The sequence below is a fragment of the Diabrotica virgifera genome, chromosome 3 (assembly GCF_917563875.1).
Source record: "Diabrotica virgifera virgifera chromosome 3, PGI_DIABVI_V3a".
Lineage (NCBI taxonomy): Eukaryota > Metazoa > Arthropoda > Insecta > Coleoptera > Chrysomelidae > Diabrotica > Diabrotica virgifera.
This window is the reverse complement of record NC_065445.1, coordinates 133,639,623-133,666,255: the sequence shown is the minus strand read 5'-3', so window position 1 is coordinate 133,666,255 and position 26,633 is coordinate 133,639,623. Positions and strand designations below refer to the sequence as shown.

Below are 26,633 nucleotides of genomic sequence, written 5' to 3'. Positions count from 1 at the left end.
TGAAATAATTACTAATCTTTCTTGATTTTGGCGCCTTGAAAAAGGTGTCTCGATCAAACTGCATATTACATCGTTTAAAATATTCATATTCGATGACTAAAGTTTTTCCACCAATAAAACTAACACACCTACGTTTCAACAACGTCAAATATTACTTATTTTATTTATGTATCAAATAATAATTTACTATTCGAATAAATTGATAAGTTAACAATTAACCTCGATTTAAATTTTTAATTATCTATATAATCTAATAACACATTATTCAGTTTTCATAAACAAATTTAAATTGTCCTACCTAGTTTTATTCAATACTTAACCTACTAATAACAGCCAAAATCAAAAAACAATTATTTTAAAACAGTTTCACAAGACACAAGAGAAGCAACTGATAAAATTTTGTAGGTCCGGCTATAAGACTCTGTGCCTATCCGCCCGTTCAAAATCCGCCGGCCTGCAGCAGGCCTGCTCGCGTAAACAGAGAGAGATCGCACGTCAATTCGGTATTGGCGTCGTTCTATTTCAGGCTACGTTCCCGAGTGCCTGACCAAGGAGAATATAGAATACCCGTGTTGAGCTGCCCCCCCCCCCACTTGCAAAAATTAAAAAACAAATAGCCCTGATTTATGAGCTATTTATGAGCTCTCATATTCCGCAAACTAAAAATTTTGACATCGTTCCACTGAGCAGGAATTTAATACCGTAGTGGGGGGGGGCTGAGTCAGCCCCCCCCCCACTACTTAAAAATAGGAATATTGAATCGGTTTTTGCGGCAGAATTACGAGCTATTTATGAGCTCTTGAAATTATATAGTTTCGATTTTTGAGCTCATCCCCTTCACCCCCAAGCAACCCTTTAATTGATTTAACTTAAGAGAAAGATGCTGAGAAAACTTAAAATATATCGTATTGCGGATATAATTCATATAGCTTATATACTCTAAGAATAAACTATTAAATCAAGAGCATTTCGATTATTGAGCTACAACCCCTTCGCAAGAAAACCACCCTATCTTCCCGGCTTAAGAGAAAGTTGTACCTAAAATGCATTAAACTAATTATTTGGCGACTACATATCATTTAATAATTTATAAGCTTCCAAATTACGCGCATTTAGATCAGTAGATTGCAATTTATTTTGTATAGTGCAGTCACTGAAGGTAAAAATCAACGATTACCTTCAATTTCGGTGAACCTTCATCGATTTTCACGAAAATTGGTCAGTAGTTAGAGGATACGTCAAGAAACAAAGGTGAGATGGTACCACCTTTCGCCTGGATACCGCCCCTTCTCGGGGGTGAAAATTATTTTATAAAAAATAAATGCACAAATCAATAAAAGAACAAATTAAAAGCAAAATTTATTATATAAAGTTAATAAAATAAGTCAATACTTTTTAAGTTATTAAAGATCAAAGATTTTAATTATTTGTGAAAAAAATGCATGTTTTGAAAAGATTTTTTGTAAATCACTGAAAAACTTTAAGTTTTTACAAAAAAGTTAATAGTAGTTTAATTCGTATAGCTTATATTCTAAGAATAAACTCTTAAATCACGCGTCTTTCGATTATAGAGCTACAACCCCTTCGCAAGAAAACGACCCCATATTCCCGGCTTAAGAGAGAGTTGTTCTTAAAATAATTTAAATTAATTATTTGGCGACTACATATCGTTTAATAATTTATGAGCTTGCAAAATATACGCATCTCAATTATTGAATTGCCATTTTCTTTCTATAGTGCAGTCACTGAAAGTAAAAATCAACTAGTACCTTCGATTTCGGTAAATCTCCATTTATTTTCACGAATTGACAATAACAACTTGGGGTTTTAGCCTGGGGTTTATGTCACCCCTTCTCGGGAGTGGAAATTACTTTATTAAAAATAACCCCACAAATCGAGAGAGGGGCAAATTGTAAGCAAAATTTGTTATATAATGTGATTAAAATAAATCAATACTTTTTGAGTTATTAAAGATCAAATATTTTAATTTTTGGAAAGAAAATGCATGCTTTAGAGCGATTTTTCATAAATGACTCAAAAACTGTAAGTTTTTACAAAAAAGTTTTCATCACTAAAATTGAAGCTAATAAAAAATATAATAAATTGCTTACTTGAAAAACCCTTTAATGTTAATTTAAAGTAAGTTATTGGTAATTAAATGTACGTAATTAAATAACGGGAAAGAGATGCATTTTATAACACTTAGGTACTAAATACTTGTCAAAGTACTTAGAAATACCTATGAAAAATAAGATGCAGAAAAAGTTGATAGTATCAAAATCCGCTCACCAATTTTCGTGAAAATGAATGGAGATTTACCGAAATCGAAGGTACTAGTTGATTTTTACCTTCAGTGACTGCACTATAGAAAGAAAATGGCAATTCAATAATTGAGATGCGTATATTTTGCAAGCTCATAAATTATTAAACGATATGTAGTCGCCAAATAATTAATTTAAATTATTTTAAGAACAACTCTCTCTTAAGCCGGGAATATGAGGTCGTTTTCTTGCGAAGGGGTTGTAGCTCTATAATCGAAAGACGCGTAATTTAAGAGTTTATTCTTAGAATATAAGCTATACGAATTAAACTACTATTAACTTTTTTGTAAAAACTTAAAGTTTTTCAGTGATTTACAAAAAACCTTTTCAAAACATGCATTTTTTTCACAAATAATTAAAATCTTTGAACTTTAATAACTTAAAAAGTATTGACTTATTTTATTAACTTTATATAATAAATTTTGCTTTTAATTTGTTCTTTTATTGATTTGTGCATTTATTTTTTATAAAATAATTTTCACCCCCGAGAAGGGGCGGTATCCACCCTCAGGGTAAAGGCGCAAGGTGGTACCATATCACCTTTGTTTCTTGACGTCTCCTCTAACCACTGACCAATTTTCGTGAAAATCGATGAAGGTTCACCGAAATTGAAGGTAATCGTTGATTTTTACTTTCAGTGACTGCACTATACAAAATAAATTGCAATTTACTGATCTAAATGCGCGTAATTTGGAAGCTTATAAATTATTAAATGATATGTAGTCGCCAAATAATTAGTTTAACGCATTTTAAATACAACTTTCTCTTAAACCGGGAAGATAGGGTGGTTTTCTGGCGAAGGGGTTGTAGCTCAATAATCGAAATGCTCTTGATTTAATAGTTTATTCTTAGAGTATATAAGCTATAGGAATTATATTCGCAATACGATATATTTTAAGTTTTCTCAGCATCTTTCTCTTAAGTTAAATCAATTAAAGGGTTGTTTGGGGGTGAAGGGGATGAGCTCAAAAATCGAAACTATATAATTTCAAGAGCTCATAAATAGCTCGTAATTCTGCCGCAAAAACCGATTCAATATTCCTATTTTTAAGTAGTGGGGGGGGGGGGGGCTGACTAGGGTATTAAATTCCTGCTCAGTGGAACGAGCTCAAAATTTTTAGTTTGCGGAATATGAGAGCTCATAAATAGCTCATAAATCAGGGCTATTTGTTTTTTAATTTTTGCAAGTGGGGGGGGGGCCAGCTCAACACGGGTATATAGAATCTATACAGTACTACTGATACTACAAGGAGCGTACAATAATTATAACTACGGAGAAAATTTTTTGGATATTTTTAAAAATAATTTGGATAATTTTTGCTATTTTATTGTAGATATTGTGTCAAAATTTATAAATTACAATTTTGAAATAAGTAATTTATATTAATAATTTATATTATTGTAATACATTTGAAGAGGGTAGGCGGCGCCTACCTTGCCTACCCCGACGGGCCGCCCCTGGTATATGTCAAATCGTTTTAAAGTACTGGGTAAAAATAGATGTTAAGTTTTTTTATAAAACACCCTGTAACTCAGTTACGAGCCACATTTTACTTAAGTGATTTGGGTTAAATCCTTTGAGGTCTAGAATCTACAACTCAGAGATTGGACATTCTTAATGAATCACCCTGTATTTTAGAATAAAACATGGCAAAAATTATTATTATCGGGACTTACTAGAAGAAGGTTTGAACGTGAATTTAGGTACATAATGATTACTAAAATAATATTGTTTACTTGTGTTGTTCAGCCTTGAAAATCGTCAGCTTTTGTTCTTTGTTCAGTTTTAAATTGTTTATAACTCGGAAACGATCAACAAGAGAAAAATTACAAAAGACCTTTTTTGTTTAGAATGATCCAAAAAATCTGAAATAATATCTGCTCCTGAAGAAAAACATAGTACGCCACTGAGGTATTTCAAATTAAAAATCAATTTTAAATCTCTCATTTAATGTGTGACCAAAAGTCTTTCTTGGTTATTTTTGATATGAGGCTTTGTTGTTTTGTAAAAAAATAAAACATAACGCGTAATTTTCATTGCATTAACGCGTTAAGATTTTATTTTTTGCGTAAAAACGGCGCGTTACATAAAAATACGTAGGAGAGATTTTTGTGACAAATTGAAGCAGAAATTGAAAAATGATTTGAAATTTATTTGAAATATCTAAGTGGCGTAACATTTTTTTTCTTTAAAAAATCAGGCCATTACCAGAGAACGGTAGTTCTCGCCAGTGGCGCACACCCACACCTCCCTACAAGCAACACCATATACAGTTGAGTCCGCGAATCTTTACCCGTGCGTCATCAATTAAAGCATACGAAATAAGTCGATGATAAGTCGGAAATTGAGATTTACTAAACGCAACAACAACTGACAGTAAGTGACTTGGTGTTGCGTTTAGTAAATTTCAATTTCCGACTTATCATCGACTTATTTCGTATGCTTTAAATGATATAACGCACGGGTAAAGATTCGTGGATTCAACTGTATACCTATACCTACACGAAATTTTCGATTTTCTAAATCTGTCGGAATTGAAAATTGTGGCAACTTCCATCTTAAAGTTCAGGAAGAGACACCCATTCATATGTCAACCATCCATTTTGGTCCAAGGGTGTGTTTTTGTTTAAAGCAAGGTTTTTCGTTCTCGTCCCCAAAACTCCCAAATACTTCGAAAATTTATGTCCCACATTTGCGGCTTCTAATAAGTAGGTACTGGGTCGTATTTTCGAATTCAATCGAATATTTTCGCATACGAGTTAACTCGAATGAAAAATTTCGTATACGAACGTGAATGTGTATTTTTGAACGTCCTTCGAAATGTTATACGTATACGAGAAGAATTTGCACCGGCAACACTGCAAATTCGAAGTTTTGCAAAATTTATTATGGTTTTAAGTTTATTTTTCGGGTCTAACTACATAATGATATTATGCACAAAAATATGTTGTATCGCAGATTTAAAATGCGTTTATCTCGAAAACAGTTGAGTTTAGCGAGTTGAATGTATCTAATATACCTTTTTTAAGTAAAAATATTAAGAGAATAAAAATTTTGATTCAAAAAGTATGCAGAGTGGGAGATAAAAAAACTGAACGTATTAAATGAGCACTGAAAGACGCATATGGCGCCATCTAGGCAATACATAATTATTGGTGGCGAATTTAGATTTCTCATCCCAAAACACGGTTCTTAGACATTACTAATAGTCTAATAACCGTGATCCCAAATAACCCCCTCTTACTTACCAAATTTCGTGTTGTTGTACAATGCCTGTCAGGAAATATTCAAGAATAAATAAAATAAAAGTTTGACACCCTGTATTTCAGTTATTATCAACTTTTGTACTAAGGTAAGTTAGCTTAAATCGACCTATTTTAACCTCAGGAATCTACGGTTAAGCTTGGCCCATTCTTTACCAAACACCCTGTATACTTATAACTGACAAAAATACATACATATTTAAAATATGTATAATCAATGGCATACATGCGCGCCGTCCGCACGTTAGTGAAGACATCATGTGGCTCACATGCATGAATGCCATCCGCACGGAACGTGTTAAAATTTTCTATTAAGGCTATGGGTACATAATTCGCAAATATTTTACGTGTATCCCTACTTTTTCTGTCTTTACACGGCAAATTACGTGTAGTAAAATTCACACTGGTGTGGATATGTAAACATTACTAGAATGTCATTCTACTTGAAAATGTCATAATTAATTTAAAGAGATGGCTTTTGAATGTTCTTGGATAACTGTTATTTTTATAATTACAAATTATTAATTCAATTAATAAATGTGATAATTTTTTCACTAACTATGTTTTCAGTGATTGTAATAATTTATTTGTACAACAAAAACTAATAATCAATCGAGAAAAGAGGAAAAGTGTTAAAGTGATTTTTTAATAATATGTTGTTATTTTGGAACGCTTACAATTTTGAACATCTCTAACAACAAAATACTTGGATCACAGGATATATCTGATGTATTCTCTGCTTGGATCTTCCACAAATAATACACAATAAATAACTTTTTATTAAGTTCACGTCTTAAATCAATTATTTATCAAATACACTAATTTAATCAATTTCTCAAAATATTCCCGATGCAATGTCAAATATTTAAAATTGTCACTGATTGTCAGTGTCTGACGTGTCTGACTGACAATATATGCTGACAATATTATATTCGGTTGAGTGCGTTGTAAGACAAAGACAGATTTGGAAAATATTACCACGGCATTGTGTTCATTTTTTTCAAATCCTGAAAAAACCAATAAATATTTTTGAAAAATTTAAACGCAGAATGAAAGACTAAATTATTACCGAGGGCCGAAAGTCCCTTAGAATAAATAAAAAGTTTATTTTGAATGAGATACCTATTTGAAATTAAAAATCACACTAAATTTTCTCTTAGTTTTTTCACCCCTGTAGCTTATTAAAATAAACATTATAGAAGTTCTCAGGGACTTTCGGCCCTCGCTAATAACGTAATCTTTCATTCTGCGTTTAAATTTTTAAAAAATACTTATTAGTTTTCTCAGGATTTGAAAAAAATGAATCCCCATTTGAATAGCATTGCAGCCGAAAATACGTACCGATCCTCTTAAAATTAGATTTTTGTTTTTTATATTTCAAATATAAAATGGTTAACATAGTGCGCCATCTCTTGGTTGATAGTTAAATGTTTCAAAGCGAATAACTGTTACGTTATGGCAAATAGGTTGTTAGACAATCTAATATTAAACGAGTAGGTGTCACCAAGTGTCACTATCGTAAGAAATGGCTTAATTTTTCAATATTTTTCGGTTCATCATCTTTAGTTATTTTGTTATTTTTATTGTATACAAGTTTGTATTCAAAAAAACTCGTTTTCAGTTTGTTACAACTATTGTAGAAGGCATTCAGGTAACAAAATATTGAACAATTTTAGTCCCGAAGAATATAAATGCATCTGAATTTAATATAATTGTCGAATATAGGTTAGATTTTTTAATTAAGCTTGAAACGTGTCAGATCAAAACAATTAACAACTGATAAATTGTTTTATATTTTTATTGTGCTAATTCGACGTCGAAAAGTTTAAAAACATTTGCAAAATATTTTGAATATTTGATGTTCCGCGCATGCGCTGACAGTGTTTCTTAATGTTCGGCGGTTATACTTTCCCCAAATCCTCCAGAAATTTTGTGTAACCCGGACTTTTTATCGGCCTGCGAGAACTTGATTGCAAAGAGAATTTTAAAAATATGTGGCGTGAATTTTCGAAAAGATGATTGTTCTTATGCTTTTGTTGTGGGGTGTCGTTTCTGCATTAGGTGAGTTATATTTTTAATCTTTTTTTATGTTACATAGTTAGTTCTATTTTATAAAATATATTTATGGAAATTGCTTAAACGCAAAACTAACAGGTGAAAACTAAATAAAAAATATAGTTCCCGCAATAGAGTTAGTTATATAGGGTGAGGCAGATAAAGGGCCTATTAGAAATATCTCGAGAACTAAATACAACTAAATTATGAAAATTGGAATAAGGGGGGTTTGCGAAGACTGATCTGTGATCTATTTAATGAAAATATTTTCAACTATTTGGTAGTGATTGAATATTTTAACGGCTAACCTAATACAATTTCACCTATTTTGTGTTGCAATTAATATTTGGCTTGAATCACCAATAACTCACAAACTAAAGCAGTTAGATATAGGGACTGCTTAAGAAATTAAAAAGTACCATAAAATAACATTTCATTACAATACTAAAATACAGGGTACCTATTCCATTTAAGAAAACTCAGAAAATACTCATTCCGAGTTTCGCCCAACCCTGTATACTAAAATGAAAAATTTAACTATACCAATAACTCTGAACATTATTAGACTATATTAAAAATCATTTGAACATTAATAGAGTTTATTATGTCAAACTACTACAATCCTGTTGCAGGGTGTGAATGTTGCTTCGAAATTAATAAGAAAACGTAATTATCTTTTAACCTACCCTGTATAATATTACAAATCCTTATATTTTAAGAAAGAAGAAATACCCCATACCTCAAAACCCTTGTATTCCAATTTTCATTATTCTCTTAGCTTTAGTTCTCGAGATATTTCTAATAGGCCCTTTATCTGCCTCGCCCTGTAGTTATGATTTTGTAAAGAGTTCCATTAGAAAATACTTACGCAAAAATTGGCACATTACCTATGGTAGGGGAGCCCAAGCGGGGATTTTTGCAGTTACTCGAGCGCGTCATATTATCACATGGGGAGAAACCTTGTACCCTGTAAATGTACCTCTACCATATTATATTGAAGCTTAATACAGGGGAGTTCGTTAAGGGGGCCCGAAAAAAATCTATCCTTAGAAAACACAGTTTATAATTTAGAAAACCAGAACAGTGTATATTTCAAAAATCTGACGGTTTGAGCGGGGCGTAAGGAAATGGGTGTCACAAAATTTCACAAAAAAAAAACCTAATATTTCGAGAAATAAACGTCAGATCGAAAAACTAAAAAATACGTATTTAATACTTTTCAAAAATCTATCGAATGATAATAAACAGAAACTCCCACGGAGAGGGGTGGGGGGAAAATTTAACATTTTAAATAGGAACCCGGCGATATTTCGCGAAATGAACATCAGATCGAAAAACTGCAAAATACACGTATTTAATATTTTTGAAAAATCTATCGAATGACACCAAACATGACCCCCCACCGAGTGGTGGTGGGGGTTACTTTAATATCTTAAACAGGAACCCCCATTTTTTTACTGCAGATTTGGATTCCTTACGTAAAAATAAGAAATTTTTATTCGAGACATTTTTTCGAATTATGGATAGATGAAGCTACAATCGGAAAAAACGATTGTTGGAAATGAAAAATTAAATTAAAAAATGGAAAGTCCCCACTTAAATGGAAAATTTTACTTAATTATTTTCGGTTTTAGGACCTAACCTTCACAACCCAATAGGTCCCCATAACGCTCGAGTAACTGCAAATTTAGCATACTTTCCTCCCCTACTATTAGTTAAGTATATATAAAAAACGATGTACCTACTTAGAACATTTTTTTCAAAATTCCTGAATTTCGCCTTAAGAACCTACAGTAGCGCGTCATCAATATAACTTCGGGAGATAGTATTATAGTATCATACCCTTTTTCGAAAGTTCTTCGAAACTTTGGCAATAATGGCAATATTTGACATTATCTAAGATCAATATTTTGACAATGTATTCATAGGCGCGCTAAATGGAAGTAATAGAAAACAATTTTATTATTAGTAAATAAATATTTATAAAAATAAACCAAAACGGGTGAAAATTTTATGTTAACATAGGTATTTGCACGAAATAATAATAAAACAATAATAAATAATCATTTCGTTGTGAAGCGAAACAAGAGCCGTCTTAGTTTATTAAGTTCATAGAGCGCGAAAAGCACTCTAACTAGTTTCAACCCTTTTTTTAATACCTAGAGCTTTAAATGAACTTTTCTCATTTTTTTAAACTATTGATAATATTTTTAGAATAAAAAATCCTCCTAAAACTTTATATACTCGCATTAAAATTCAAAATATTTTTACGTAAATATACTCACCTATAAGTAAAACTCACAATTAACAATAATTCATTTTTTCAAATAGTCCAACAACTTAGTTCTATTACACAAAAATATAATAAATTAATTATAAAATAAACACTACTTCCCTATGAATCAACACTAACGAATCCTTAAAATAATACACTACTGCACTGAACAGATATCGATACAGATAACAAAACAGATAGGAGAATCGTGCTGTTACACTTAGAAATCTGACGCAGGTTTGTAAAAAACAACTAATTTTGCTAATAAAGCTGTGGGTGCTAATGAAGTACCCACTTCTGGAGTAAAACTTTTTGATATGTTGTTTATTAAACATTTCTCAATGAAATTCCAAAAAGTTCTATCTTGTTTGATTTTTTCCGTAAGCAAAAAGTCTATTGACTCCCCTAAATGAAACAACTTTAAACGAATATTGCTCTTGATGTTTTCAAAGAATAAAACCTACAATTTTTATAGTTCCCATAGAAAAAGGACTTAGGTATGTCTCATAAAATTTCTCATATTTACCCATACGGTTTGACGATTTTTATGAAAATAATAAGAAATAACTCTTGAGGAGAAAAATGTAGAGGAAGGATAATTTTCGATTTCTGTTTTATTTCGTAATAAAATCCTCGCTTTTATACTTCACATAATCGAAAGATTTTATCCCAGCTTAGTCTCTTATACGAACATATATCGACGTACTATATTTTTTGATGATTTTATGATACACCTATATTTTTTTTCATCTGGTTGGTCATATGCAGGGTCAGTCCCCACTAACGCGACGGAAGATTACAGCGAAATGGTAAAGGATTTGAAAAAAAATTTAATTAGTGGTTTGTAAGTTGATAAAATCTACATTTTAAAATTATTTTGAAATATACAGGGTGTCCCAATAAATGGCGGCGTATCAAAGTTATATTTTTTCATATGGAACACCCTATATTTTATTGCATTTTTAATTGTCCGCAAAAAATACGGTATAGTTTCATAAGGCATAGTTTCATCAGAGTGTTCTGAGTTATGTTGACATTTCTTAAAATGTAAAGTTTTAAAAGAAGGCTTATTCTCAAGTTATTTAAGAAATTATAAAAAAAATACTTTTACATCTAAATAGTTGGATATTGGTTGAATGTATTCCATGATTGATTATTACACATTTCTTTACAGGGTGTTCAACATTTACAGTTTCATTATTGGATTATTCAATGTGTCATATGATGCTTATTTTAAATGGAACACCATGTATATTAATTATATTAAACGAAGTCACCTCTTTCGAATGGTATATGGATATCCTATACCTAGGTCTAATAGTTTTTGCGTAATTTACAATTATTTAAATTCTTAATCTGTAAATCGATTTTAAAACAAAAGATGTATCTCATTGTATGACATCGTCATTTTATGACAGTACGGTCCGGTAATTATCAAAAATATAAACATTCATGTATGATATTCAAATTTAATTGTTCCTAAAAATGAATAACCACGTTATCTACGAAAGAGTAGACATGGTACTTTGCATTGGGGAGTGTTTGCAAAATTGTATCTTACTTTCTAAAGTTTACGCTCAAAAGTAGGTATCCTGATAGAAGACACCCAAAAAAGGACGTTTTTGAGAAATTCCGGAAAGTTAAATAAAAATAAACCAGTTATTTGTGATCACGTCAAGGAACTTGATGTCCTGCTTTCTGTTACGGAAAACCCAAATACTAGTAACAAAAAATTTTGGGTAAATCAGTGAAACGACTGTTAGAATACTTAAGAGAAACCACTATTATCCGTATAAAACTCAACTACACCAATATTAGACCGAACAGGATTATGATAAATATTTAACTTATCGTTTATGGACTTTAGACTTTGGAGCAGATCCTGATTTTTTTAAATGTAACCAGTCCAGTCTACCTACTTTTCATAATAATGGTCTAGTAAATAGACAAAATTTTCATTTCATTATGATACAGTAAACAAACATTTATTTCGTACAGTTTAAAAATCGAGAGTGCATAAATATTATTTTTAAAATCAATTTACCCTTTAAGAAAATTGTAAATTACGCAAAAACTGTGACTCCTAGTTATGGAACATACCTATACCATTCGGAAGAGGAACCTGTGTTTAGTATAATAATTTATTATCATACATGGTGTTTTATTTAAAATAAGCATCATATGACACATTAAATAGTCCAATAATGAAACTGTAAATTTTGAGGACCCTGTAAATAAATGTGTAATAATCAATCATGGAATACATTAATTATAAAATAATTACCAGACCGTACTGTCATAAAATGACAATGTCATACAATGCCATTAATTAACCACATCTTTTGTTTTAAAATCGATTTACAGATTAAGAATTTTAATAATTGTATATTACGCCAAAACTATGACACCTAGGTATAGGACATCCATATACCATTCGAAAGAGGTAGATCTGTTTAGTATAATTATTTATTAATATACATGGTGTTCCATTTAAAATAAGAATCATATGACACATTGAATAATCCAATAATAAAACTGTAAATTTTGAACACCCTGTAAATAAATGTGTAACAATTAATCATGAAATACATTTATCCAATTATCCAAATATTTAGATATTAAAGTATTTTTTTTATAATTTCTTAAATAACTTGAGCATAAGCCTTCTTTTAAAACTTTACATTTTAAGAAAAGTCACCATAACTCAGAACACTCTGTAAATAGGTATAGGGAAGCCTTATGAAACTATACCTTATTTTTTGCGGACAATTAAAAATGCAATAGAGATTTTTTATTGCAAATGGACATGTGAAATTTTTATGGCAGCAACATCTTAAAAAAAAATTAAAGTTAAATTTGTGCACCCCATAAAAATTTTATGGGGATTTTGTTCCCTTAAACCCCCCCCCCAAACGTTTGTGTACGTTTTAATTAAATTATTATTGTGGCACCATTAGTTAAACACAATGTTTTTAAAACTTTTTTGCCTCTTAGTACTTTTTTGATAAGCCAGTGTTTATCGAGATATTTTGAATATTTGTCGAATCCACCACATGTTTGTATAAGTATGATTATAGACACCTGTTAATAATCTGAAATAGTTATTTATCTACTCTATGTCATATTATGTATAAGTTTTTAGTTTGTGAAAACTGTCATTATAGATAGCATTGCGTGAAAGGTTTAAAGTGTGCGTGAAGTAACAATGTATTTTAAATGGGATTTACTTTTTCGCACACTTTCAATGGGTTTTTTGACACACTTTCGTATAATCAAATATCCTTAACTTTCGCGTTGTCATGGTGATGACAATTTGAGCAATGACTTACAACAAAATTTTTGACAGTTTTTTGTAGTTAGGATTTTTAAATGTCAAAGTTCTAAAAATTGTAGATTAGAAATGAATTCCAGTGACGAAGAGTTACAGTTTTTTTATTTGTTCATCGTAGATAAAATATTGTATGAAACTGGGCGTGAAGTACTTTTTGCAAACTTACGCGATGTATAGCACTCGCTCCGTTGTCGCTCGTGCTCTAAAAATCGCGTGCGTTCGCAAAAAGCATACTTAACGAACTGTTTCATAAATAACTATTATGAAACAATTCGTGAAGTATGCTTTTGCGAACGCACGCGATGTTTAGAGCACGAGCGACAGCGGAGCGAGTGCTTTACATCGCGTAAGTTCGCAAAAAGCATACTTCACGCATAGTTTCATACAATATTTTATCTGCGATAAACAAATAAAAAAACTGTAACTCTTCGTAACTGGAATTCATTTCTATTCTACAATTTTTAGAACTTTGACATTTAAAAATTCTAACTTCTTTCAAACCACAAAACTGTCAAAACTTTTGTTGTAATTTATTGCTCACATGTCATCACCATGACCACGCGAAAGTTAAGGATATTTGATTATCTGAAAGTGTGCCAAAAATAGTGCGAAAAAGTAAATGCCATTTAAAATACATTGTTACTTCACGCACACTTTAAATCCTTCACGCACTGCTATCTATAATGACAGTTTTCACAAACTAAAAACTTATACATAATATGAGATAGAGTACATAATAGTTATTTATAAAACAGTTCGTGAAGTATGCTTTTTGCGAACGCACGCGATGTTTAGAGTATATTTAGAGTATACATCGCGTAAGTTCACAAAAAGTATTTCACGCACAGTTTCATACAATATTTTATCTATGATGAACAAATAAAAAAACTGTAACTCTTCGTCACTGGAATTTATTTATATTCTACAATTTTTAGAACTTTGATATTTAAAAATTCTATCTTCTTTCAAACCACAAAACTGTCAAAACTTTTGTCGTAATTTATTGCTCATTAGGTCGTCACCATGACAACGCGAAAGTTAAGGATATTTGATTATATGAAAGTGTGTCAAAAACAGTGCGAAAAAGTAAGTCCCATTTACAATACATTGTTACTTCACGCACACTTTAAACACTTCACGCACTGCTATCTATAATGACAGTTTTCACAAACTAAAAAATTATACATAATATGACATAGAGTAGATAAATTTATTTATAACTTAAATATTTAGGTATATTTTGAAAAAGAAGCCACATCTCGATAAAAAGTGACTTATCAAAAAAAGACTAAGAGGCAAAAAAGTTTTAAAAACACTGTGTTTAACTAATGGTACCACAATAATAGTTTAATTGGAACGTACACAAACATTTGGGGGTTTTAAGGAACAAAACCCCCATAAAATTTTTATGTAAATATATTGAAAAAGAAGTCGCATCTCGATAAAAACTGGCTTATCGAAAAAATATTAAGAGACAAAAAGTTTTAAAAACGTTGTGTTTAACTAATGGTACCACAATAATGAATTAATTGGAAGCTACACAAAAGTTAGGGAACAAAGCCCACATAAAATTCTATGAGGTGTACAAATTTTACTATAATTTTGTTTTAAGATGTTCCTGCCATAAGAATGATACATGTCCATTTTCAATAAAAAATCTCTAATAGTTTTTGATATATTGAAAAAAATCGATTTTCATTTTGTAACTTCAAAGGGCTGTAACTTTTTTTATGAGCACATTTTTTGTACTAAGGTAAGTTAGGTTCAACCGAACTATTTTTGACCCCAGAATGTGTGGTATAATTTATGACCAATCTTTTCGGGACACCCTGTATATATTTATTATTCATCGGGAGATCACATTAGTTATGCAAAATCAATTTTTTATATCTTTCAACATTTTATAACTTAGACTTATCATATTTTTATTTACTACTGTACCAAGTTTTTTTCACATACAGAGATGCACTCAAAATTTTTCCCATAATATTTATCCTCTATAATTGATTACTATTTTTGTTTAGCAAGAAAGTAAAAAAAAAATAATATTGTTCTGAAGTTATTTTCTGGTGACATCTTAATGCAATTTAATATTTTTGTTGGAAGTAAGCCACAATTTTACTTTAAAATTAAGATTTGACGTTTCGATTTCCACTCCGGAAATCGTTCTCAAAATACAAAACATTGATGATTAATGTAAGTAATAAAAAAGTGCAACTGATCAAGAGACCCATCTCATGTTTATTAACCTCCGTAAAGCATACGACAGCGTTCCTGTGACTAAATTGTGGAAATCACTACAAGAAACTAACATTAGCTACACTCTATAAATCAAAGCGTTAGAAAATCTATATGAAAATTCTACATCACAAGTTAAAATTGGCAACACACTATCTAAAAAGTTCATCGTTAACAAGGGTCTGCGCCAGGGCTGCATTTCACCAACTTTGTTCAAGATATATGTTGCAAAAGCACTAAACCAGTGGAAACGTAAAAGTCACGGTATGGGTATAGACCTCGGGACAGGTTTGTTTATATACCTTACAATTTGCTGATAACCAAGTCATTATAGCTAATGATAAAGACGATCTAGAGTATGGATATGGCAGAAAAACTAAAGGAGGAATATGAACAGTGGGGCTTGGAAATTAATGTGCAAAAAACTAAATACCTACTCATAGGAGCAGAATTATCCAATATCGAACTAGAGAATAATGAAGAAATCACATCCTGTAGTGAATACATGTACCTGAGAGTCGAGAGAACAGGAAAAGACGATGAGGAAATAAAGAGAAGAGAAGTACAAGTTAGAAGAACAATTGGCTGCCTACATATATGGAATACTTTGGAGCTCCGAAATAGGAATACATCGAAAATACAATATCTATGAAACACTAATTAAAAGCAGCCTACTTTACGGAGCAGAAACTTGGAGAATAACCGAGAACAACAGAAAAAAATTAGAAGCTGTAGAAATGGATGTGTTTAGTTAGAAGATCGTTAGGTATATCCCGCAGGGAAAGAGTTCGAAATGAGGAAATAAGACGACAAATTGGAATAGATGGTTACTTAACGACATACATTGAGAGGAAACAGTTGATTTGGTCATGTTCAAAGAATGGAAGAGACAATATTGCCCAAAAAGATTATGCAGTGGGTACCACCAAACCGCAAAAACAAGGAAGACCCAAAAATACATAGAAAGAAGGGGTAACCAAAGCAATGAGTGCAAGGGATCTTAGAGATGGCCAATGGCCAATATATATAAATATAATAATAAAGTAGAACAATGAGAGTATAGTATGTCACGCCTAGTAGTCAGTACAGGTTCTTACGCAGCGCAACGATGCCGGTTTTACTGATAGAACATTTTAAATATTGCAGTGATTCTGTGATGAAAATGACAATACCATACAATTAATAATAAATAATGAAAATGACAATACCATACAATTAATAATAAATAATGAAATAAAACTTTTTGTACAGAAAATTATACTTTATTTATAGTTATACCTACCTATAAGCGCTAATTACAAATATATACAAAAATTTAATAAAACTGAATTAAAATTTAAATAAATAAATAAATAAAAAAATACATTTGCTTAAGATTAAAACTGCTTTGTGCGTATGGCATGATCAATAAACATAAATAAATGTCTAACAAAATTTGAATTACAATTCAATAATTATTATTGGATATTAGGATAACAATTCCTAATCGGAAACTACTTCGTCTTCAGAATCACTACTGTGTTTACCTGGAATATCAGTTGAGTTGCGTCATCCAGCAAATTATCAGTCTTCCACATTTCAGTTTCTGTTTTATAGGCTACATGATTTACACAATTTTTCAAATTCTGTGTAGATACATTCTCAAAATCTTCATCGATTAAAACCTTAACGTTATCATGTTGTTGGTACTCAAAACATTGTGCTGTAATGATATGATGCCTACAGCCGGCGTTCGGCAGGTCAACCGTAGAGGATCGAAAGAGTTTTCATGTTGGCCCATCCCCTCTACGTATTACCACTCCGGAGATGACTACCGAGAGCGTATTTAAGACGAGCAAAGATAATCATAAAATCAGTTCTTCCTGACGTACTGAATCGAGAAGAACTCAAAACGGCAGAAATGCAATATATTGAATTGGGACTGTGCCGAGGTGGACGCCTCCGCATTGAAGAGGCGTTTCGCCGGAACCGTATGCGTAGTGAGCGGTAGAGGCCAGTGGCCATCTTCGATCGGGAGACGATGGATGGGCGACGACTATGTGTCTCTGTTTGATTGTTATCGCATTGGATTGAAATGTGATAAGCTCCGAGTCTGAATGTGTAGATATATTGATTCCGTGTAGCGTGATTGCTATTGTATACAGGGTGTTCAGAAACTATACCGACAAACGAAGACAGGAGATTCCTCAGATAATTTTAAGACAATTTAATCAAATTCACCTAGTCCGAAAATGCTTCCCAAGTGAGCTAGAGCTCTTTGAAGATGGCCTTAAGAAAATTTTATTACAAGACGCCATCTTCAAAGAGCTCTAGCTCCCTTAGGCAGGCCGCACATCAAAAAACATGAAACGTAAATTACGTTGCATGGAAATAAACCACTGCTAAACAAATATACGTCCGGCCATTTATGAGACTCTCCGAAAATAAAAATGTGTCATGAGCATGAATCACACTCGTTTCATTGGTAGGCGGACTTTGAGATTTGTTTAGCAGTGTTTTAGTTTCATGAAACATGTTTTTCGTTTCATGTTTCATGTTTTTCGTTTCATGTTTCTTTGGTGTGCGGCTTGGCTTAGGAAGTATTTTCGGACTAGATGAATTTGGTTAAATGGTGGCGAAAAAGGAGGCGAAAGTAGCAAAAGCCAAAGCAGAAGCGTATTCAAACCTATACGATCAACTTGATACCAGGTAAGGCGAAACGAAGATATACAAGGTGTCCCAAAAGTAGTGGAACGGTCAAATATTTCGCGAACTAAACATCGGATCGAAAAACTTAAAAACAGGTGTTCAATCATTTTCAAAAATCTATCCAATGACACCAAACACCAATCCCCACTACATCCCCTGAAGGTGGGGTGGGGGGTAACTTTAAAATCTCAAATAGAAACCCCCAGTTTTTATTGCAGATTTTAATTCGTTACGTAAAAGTAAGCAACTTTTATTCAAGACATTTTTTCGAACTGTGGATAGATGGCGCTATAATTGATAACTGATATCATAGGTAAATTATTATAGAAACGGTCTAATATCTTTCGAAATACACTTCCAAATGAGAAACTAAAAAACAGATTTTTAATCTTTTTCGAAATCCTTTCCAATAACACCAAACGTGACCCTCTAACCCCACCCCCTGGAGGTGGGGTGGGGATAACTTTAAAATCTTAAATAGCAACCCCCACTTTTTATTACAGATTCAGATCCGTCATGAAAAATTAAGCAACATTTATGCAAACATTTTTTAGAATTGTTAATAAATGGCGCTTTAATTGGAAAAATACGATTTATTAGCTCCATCTATCAGGAATTTAAAAAAATGTTTTGAATAAATGTTGCTTAGTTTTTTATGACGAATCCGAATCTGCAATAAAAAGTGGGGGTTGATATTTAGGATTTTAAAGTTGGAGGGTCATGTTTAATGTTATTCGACAGGTTTTCGAAAAAGATTAAAAATCTGTTTTTTGGTTTCTCATTTGGAAGTGTATTTCGTGAGATATTAGACCGTTTCTATAATTTACCTATGGTATCAGGATAAATCGTTTTTCCCAATTATAGCGCCATCTATCCACAGTTCGAAAAAATGTCTTGAATAAAAGTTACGTACTTTTACGTAACAAGTCCAAATTTTCAAGAAAAACTGGGGGTTTCTATTTGAGATTTTAAAGTTACCTCCAGGGGGTGTAGTGGGATTGGTGTTTGGTGTCATTGGATAGATGTTTGAAAATGATTGAATACGTATTTTTCAGTTTTTCGATCCGATGTTTAGTTCGCGAAATATTCGACCATTCCGCTACTTTTGGGACACCCTATATAAAATAGCCAAACAGAGAGCAAAGAAAGCAAAAGATTTTAATCAGATTAGATATATCCGAGATGAAAATAATAAAATACTAGTTCACGAAAAGGATGTCAAAAAGAGATGGAGAAAGTACTTTGACAGCTTATTAAATGAAGAATTTGACAGACATCCTGTAGAGTCAACGGAGACAGTAGCAGCAATGGTCACCAAAATAACAAACGAGGAAGTGGCTCAAGTGCTTCAAAAAATAAAGAAAGGGAAAACGTTAGGACCAGATGATATTCCTGGGGAAGTATGGAGAGCATTGGGAGAGACAGGAATAAGGTGGCTAGCAGGTTTATTTAATAGAATTATGGAAGTTGGACAAATGCCAGACGAATGGAGAAGCAGTATACTAGTACCTGTCTACAAAAACAAGGGAGATATACAACAATGTACAAACTACAGGGCTATAAAACTGCTTAACCACACCATGAAAATATGGGAAAGAGTCATTGATAGACGGATACGTGAAGAAGCCGAAATATCCGAGAATCTATTTGGCCTTATGCAGGGCAGATCAGAACAGATGCAATTTTCATTATAAGGCAGTTGATGGAAAAATACAGGAGTAAAGAAACAAACGCTCATATGGTATTTATTGATCTTGAGAAAGCATATGATAGAGTTTCTCGAGAGATTCTGTGGTGAGCACTCAATAAGAAAAGAGTGTCTGGTGAATATGTAAAGATTGTGAGGGATATGTATGAGGGAGTAACGACTAGTGTTAGGACAGGTGTGGGAGAGACTGATAAATTTCATGTGAAAGTAGGATTGCACCAAGGCACCAAATACTTAGTCCGTATTTATTCTCATTAGTTTTGGACCAGATAACAGCGAAACATTCCATGGTGCTTAATGTATGCTGATGATGTAGTGTTAGTGGGAAAAAGTGAAAGAGACTTAGAACAAAAACTGGAACAATGGAGACAAGCTCTGGAGGAAAAAGGTTTAAAACTTAGTAGGTCAAAGACAGAGTATTTGCAATGTTCATTTAAAGATGGAGTTACTACAAATAAAATGGTATCTTTGGATGGTGAACTGATTGTAAAAAACAATAGTTTAAAGTACCTGGGATCGGTATTACAAAGTAATGGAGAAATAGATGGAGATGCATGCAGTAGAATTAGGGCTACATGGATAAAGTGGAAGGAAGCCAGTGGTGTGCTGTGTGACAGGAAAATTCCAATGAAGTTGAAGGGAAAATTCTATAAAACAGCCATAAGACCGGCTATTATTTACGGAACTGAATGTTGGGCAGTGAAAAAGAAAGAGGAACAACGAATGCATGTGGCGGAAATGAGAATGCTTAGATGGATGAGTGGAGTGACAAAAAAGGATAAAATTAAAAATGAGTATATTAGGGGAAGTCTAGGTGTGGCACCAATTGATGCCAAAATGAGAGAGCATAGGTTGAGATGGTTTGGTCATGTTCAACGTCGAGACGCTAATCACCCAATGCGAAGAATTGCTGAAGTGCAGATTCCTGGAAGGAGTAGGAGAGGAAGACCAAAGAAGACGTGGAAGGAGACGATTAGGCAGGACATGTTGGTAAAGGCGATTAATATTGATATGACCCAAGATAGAATTGTATGGAGAAATGCAATTAGGGAAGTCGACCCCGCATAGTGATAAGGAAAAGAGAATGATGATGAATTTGGTTAAATTGTCTTAAAATTACCTGAGGAATCACCTGTCTTCGTTTGTCGGTAGAGTTTCTGGACACCCTGTATATTGTGTTGTGTATTGTATTATTCTATTGTTATTATGTTTTGATGACAGTAATAAGTATTTATTTTTCCTTTGCAAGATAGAATTTTATTTTATTTATTTTGAACTGTATATAGATATTCTAAATATATTTAATTTGGTTTTAACCTGTGTTTTACTGAGTCTGTTGTCCTAAAAAGCTACTCGTCACAGTGCTTTATTTGATTCCATATCATTTCTACGGGGTTTAGCTCACAATGATGAGCCAAACACAATGTGGTTTGAACAAGACTGTCATATTCTACAATTTAAGGGCATGGTTATGTCACGTGGAGGTGATGTGAACTGTGAAATGAAAATGTGTAGTTAGACCCCTTTAAACTAAACTTACGTGCATAGAAATCGGCCCACTTAAAAATTTGGTACCCGTGTTGAGCTGGCCCCCCCCCTTGCAAAAATTAAAAAACGAATAGCCCTGATTTATGAGCTATTTATGAGCTCTCATATTCCGCAAACTAAAAATTTTGAGCTCGTTCCACTGAGCAGGAATTTAATACTTTAGTGGGGGGGGCTGAGTCAGCCCCCCCCACTACTTAAAAATAGGAATATTAAATCGGTTTTTGCAGCAGAATTACGAGCTATTTATGAGCTCTTGAAATTATATAGTTTCGATTTTTGAGCTCATCCCCTTCACCCCCAAACAACCCTTTAATTGATTTAACATAAGAGAAAAATGCTGAGAAAACTTAAAATATATCGTATTGAGGATATAATTCCTATAGCGTATATACTCTAAGAATAAACTATTAAATCACGTGCATTTCGATTATTGAGCTACAACCCCTTCGCAAGAAAACCACCCTATCTTCCCAGCTTAAGAGAAAGTTGTACTTGAAATACATTAAATTAATTATTTGGCGACTACATATCATTTAATAATTTATAAGCTTTCAAATTACGCGCAGTTAAATCAGTAAATTGCAATTTATTTTATATAGTGCAGTCACTGAAAGTAAAAATCAACGATTACCTTCAATTTCGGTGAACCTTCATCGATTTTCACGAAAATTGGTCAGTGGTTAGAGCAGCGGTTCTCAATCTTTTTTGGTGACGGAACCCTTTTGGAAAGTAAAATACTTAACGGAACCCTACAATAGTTTTTAAAAGTGTATTTTTTATTAATAAGCTTAATCAAATTCCAATGTAACAGTTACTTATTACTTACATACTTGTTAACTAATGGAAGGTATGAAACTGTTTTCTTATTTTTCATCAATTGGTTGATATCAGGTTTGATAATTTGAATTATTAATTTGAATAATTAATTTGAAGTCTCATTTTGTGTATTTTGTTTTCGTGGCTGCATACGTGGAGAATCCTGTTTCGCATAAATATGTTGTTGAGAACGGGAGAAGAATATTCACAGCCATTTTGGCAATCATTGGATATTCATCACGGATTCTGCACCAAAAATCTCTGGGAGGCGTCGTTTTAAACAATCACTCCATAAATGTGTCTGATGACATTTCTAAAAGAGATTCGTATATCTCGTTTGACATATTTTCGGGCTTTTGTAAGTTGGGTTTATGAATCCATGAATTCAGTTTCATTTTTGTATTCTGTTCTTCGGGAAAATACATCAAAAGATGCACGCATGGAAGTGAGATATTTGACTATTTCTTCAAATACATCATCTTGGAACATTTCTGAGTCCGTATCGCTGACAAACTGAATGATGTAAAGCTTTCTATTTTTCTCTTTCTGACGCAAATAATTAAAAAATCTAATTTTCTTTTGAACGCAGTTATTTTGTTACAGGCCTGGAACACTATTGTCTGTTTACCTTGCAATGATAAATTTAAATCGTTCAGTTTTTGAAAGATATTCGCCATAAAAGACAGTCGGAACATATAAGTTTTATCATACAAACGGTCTTTCAAATTGAAATAAGTATTTGAAAGGAACATTTGTAACTCGGCTCTAAGTTCAAATAGCCTTGCTAAAGTTTTACCCCCACACAGCCATCGCACTTCTGTATGGAGCAGCAGTGTTTTATATTTGCTGCCATAATCTTCACACAATAATGAGAACAATCGGGAATATGGTCGTGATTTGATAAAATTTATTCTTTTTACTGCTTGATCCATAACTGATTTTAGATTTTACGGCATTTTCTTCATCGCAAGTGCTTGTCTATGCAGGATATAATGGCTGGAGCTATAATTAGGAGCTTTATTTTTTATTCGTGACACCAATCCTGCTGTTTTACCTGTCATCGACTTGGCCCCATCTGTACAAATGTCAATGCAATCGTTCCAACTGAGATTATTTTCCTCAAAAAACATAATTATTTTATTAAAAATTTCCTCTCCGGTTGTGTTTGTGGGCAGTGGTGAACACACAAGCATGTCTTCATCAGAAGAACTTTCATATGGATATCTCACGATAACCAGCAAGATAGCCGACCAACAACATCAGTAGACTCATCTATTTGCAAGGCGAATCGTGTTTTTTGTAGACGTGTAACTAGGTAGTTCTTGTTTGACGTAGCTGGCCAGATCATGAATACGCCGTGAAACAGTAACGTTCGATAGTGGTACAGTATAAAGATGCTTTGCAGATTTTTCATCGATCATACATTTTGTTATGTCTAACACACATGGTTTTATTAAATTCTCAGCGATATTGTGCGCTTCACCTGCTTGTGCAATGCGATAGCTAACTAAATAATATAATGGCTCTGTGGCCTTTTCATTGAAAGTTTTGGTTACATGCATTATAGTTTTTTGACTTTCCAATAACTGTTCTTTTTTACGTATAAAAAATTCTTTATTCTTGTTTTTAGACTCGGGGTGTACAGTTTCTAAATGTCGGCGCAACTTAGCAGGTGCCATTGGAACTATTATGAAACAGTTTACTACATAAAATGCAGTTAGGTGAGCCGTTGGAATCAACAAATCCGAAACTGTGTCATCAAACTTCCTATTTTTCGCCTTTGAAACCGTGGAACTGACATCGTTGCATAATCGTTTTGACCGGTAATTGCTGCATATTCCGCGTGTACTGCTTTCGAACATTCGGCTTCGGTAGAAGATGTTATTGCATCACGTTTAACGCCTTTAAGCCAACGTCATATTCTTCCTTATTAAAAACCACAAAATAACGTACAATCACAAACAACAAAAGTACAAAACTAATACAATCAGAATACAGCAGTAGAAAAATAAACACTTTTTTCGCTCCGAACCCTAATTGTCGACTGACTACTGACAGTACTAAGGACTAAATCACCAAAGAATACCCCAACCAACCAAGTTGGTTGGGGTATTCTTTGGTCACACCAAGTCGTGTATCAGCGGTGACAGGCTAGTAAAATTGTATGAGACAACAGGAGGCAACTAAGTTCGACCTGTGGTTCGACCACGCCTCGTGAATCGTGCTATACCGCGTCAGAAAAGTCGAACAGAAAGAGGTGTTTTGAATTTTTTTTTTAATTCTCGCGGAACCCCTACAGGGGTATCGCGGAACCCTAGGGTTCCGCGGAACACACTTTGAGTATCGCTGGGTTAGAGGATACCTCAAGAAACAAAGGTGACATGATACCACCTTGCGCATTTACCCTGAGGGTGGATACCGCCCCTTCTCGGGGGTGAAAAATTATTTTATAAAAAATAACTGCACAAATCTATAAAAGAACAAATTATAAGCAAAATGTATTATATGTATAAAGTTATTAAAATAAGTCAATACATTTTTAAGTTAGTAAAGATCAAAAATTTTAATTATTCGTAAAAAAATGCATGTTTTGAAGCGGTTTTTCGTAAATCACTGAAAAACTGTAAGTTTTTACAAAAAAGTTAATAGTAGTTTTATTCGTATAGCTTATATTCTAAGAATACACTCTTAAATCACGCGCCTTTCGATTATTGAGATACAACCCCTTCGCAAGAAAACCATCCCATATTCCCGGCTTAAGAGAGAGGGTTGTACTTAAAATAATTAAAAATTAATTATTTTTCGACTAGATATCGTTTAATAATTTATGAGCTCGCAAAATATACGCATCTCAATTATTGAATTGCCATTTTCTTTCTATAGTGCAGTCACTGAAGGTAAAAATCAACTATGACCTTCGATTTCGGTAAATCTGCATTCATTTTCACGAAAATTGGTGAGCGGATTTTGATGCTATCAACTTTTTCTGGAGCTCATTTTGGATAGGTATTTCTAAGTACTTTGATAAGTATTTAGTACCTAAGTGTTATAAAATGCATCTCTTTCCCGTTATTTAAGCTTGAATCCTTATATTTGAACAGTCGCAGAAAAAAATATACATTTAATTACCAATAACTTACTTTAAATTAACATTAAAGGGTTTTTCAAGTAAGCAATTTATTATATTTTTTATTGGATTCAATTTTAGTGATGAACACTTTTTTGTAAAAACTTACAGTTTTTAAGTTATTTATGAAAAATCGCTTTAAAAATGCATTTTCTTTCACAAAAATTAAAATATTTGATCTTTAATAACTCAAAAAGTATTAATTTATTTTAATCACATTATATAACAAATTTTGCTTACAATTTGTCCCTCTCTCGATTTGTGGGGTTATTTTTAATAAAGTAATTTTCACCCTCGAGAAGGGGTGACATATACCCCAGGTTAAAACCCCAAGTTGTTATTGTTAATTCGTGAAAATGAATGGAGATTTACCGAAATCGAAGGTCATAGTTGATTTTTACCTTCAGTGACTGCACTATAGAAAGAAAATGGCAATTCAATAATTGACATGCGTATATTTTGCAAGCTCATAAATTATTAAACGATATGTAGTCTCCAAATAATTAATTTAAATTATTTTAAGTACAACTCTCTCTTAAGCCGGGAATATGGGATGGTTTTCTTGCGAAGGGGTTGTAAATCTATAATCGAAAGGCGCGTGATTTAAGAGTTTATTCTTAGAATATAAGCTTTACGAATTAAACTACTATTAACTTTTTTGTAAAAATTTACAGTTTTTCAGTGATTTACGAAAAACCGCTTCATAACATGCATTTTTTTCACGAATAATTAAAATCTTTGATCTTTAATAGCTTAAATAGTATTGACTTATTTTATTAACTTTATATAATAAATTTTGCTTTTAATTTGTTCTTTTACTGATTTGTGCAGTTATTTTTAATAAAATAATTTTCACCCACGAGAAGGGGCGGTATCCACCCTCAGAGTAAAGGCACAAGGTGGTACCATGTCACCTTTGTTTCTTGACGTATCCTCTAACCACTGACCAATTTTCGTGAAAATCGATGAAGGTTCACCGAAATTGAAGGTAATCGTTGATTTTTACCTTCAGTGACTGCACTATACAAAATAAATTGTAATTTACTGATCTAAATTCGCTTAATTTGGAAGCTTATAAATTATTCAATGATATGTCGTCGCCAAATAATTAGTTTAATGCATTTTAAGTACAACTTTCTCTTAAGCCGGGAAGATAGGGTGGTTTTCTTGCGAAGGGGTTGTAGCTTAATAATCGAAATGCACGTGATTTAATAGTTTATTCTTAGAGTATATAAGTTATAGGAATTATATCCGCAATACGA

At 32.5% G+C, this 26,633-nt stretch overlaps 1 protein-coding gene across 1 annotated transcript in view; it reads left to right on the top strand.

Moving 5' to 3' along the window:
• The first annotated feature begins 7,096 nt into the window (after positions 1–7,096).
• LOC114338855 (beta-1,3-glucosyltransferase) overlaps positions 7,097–26,633 on the top strand; it is a 209,000-nt gene continuing 189,463 nt past the window's right edge. Inside the window, exon 1 of the mRNA XM_050646909.1 lies at positions 7,097–7,646. Coding sequence (XP_050502866.1) covers positions 7,601–7,646 — 46 coding nt within the window. The 5' untranslated portion in view covers positions 7,097–7,600. The remainder of the gene's footprint in view (positions 7,647–26,633) is intronic.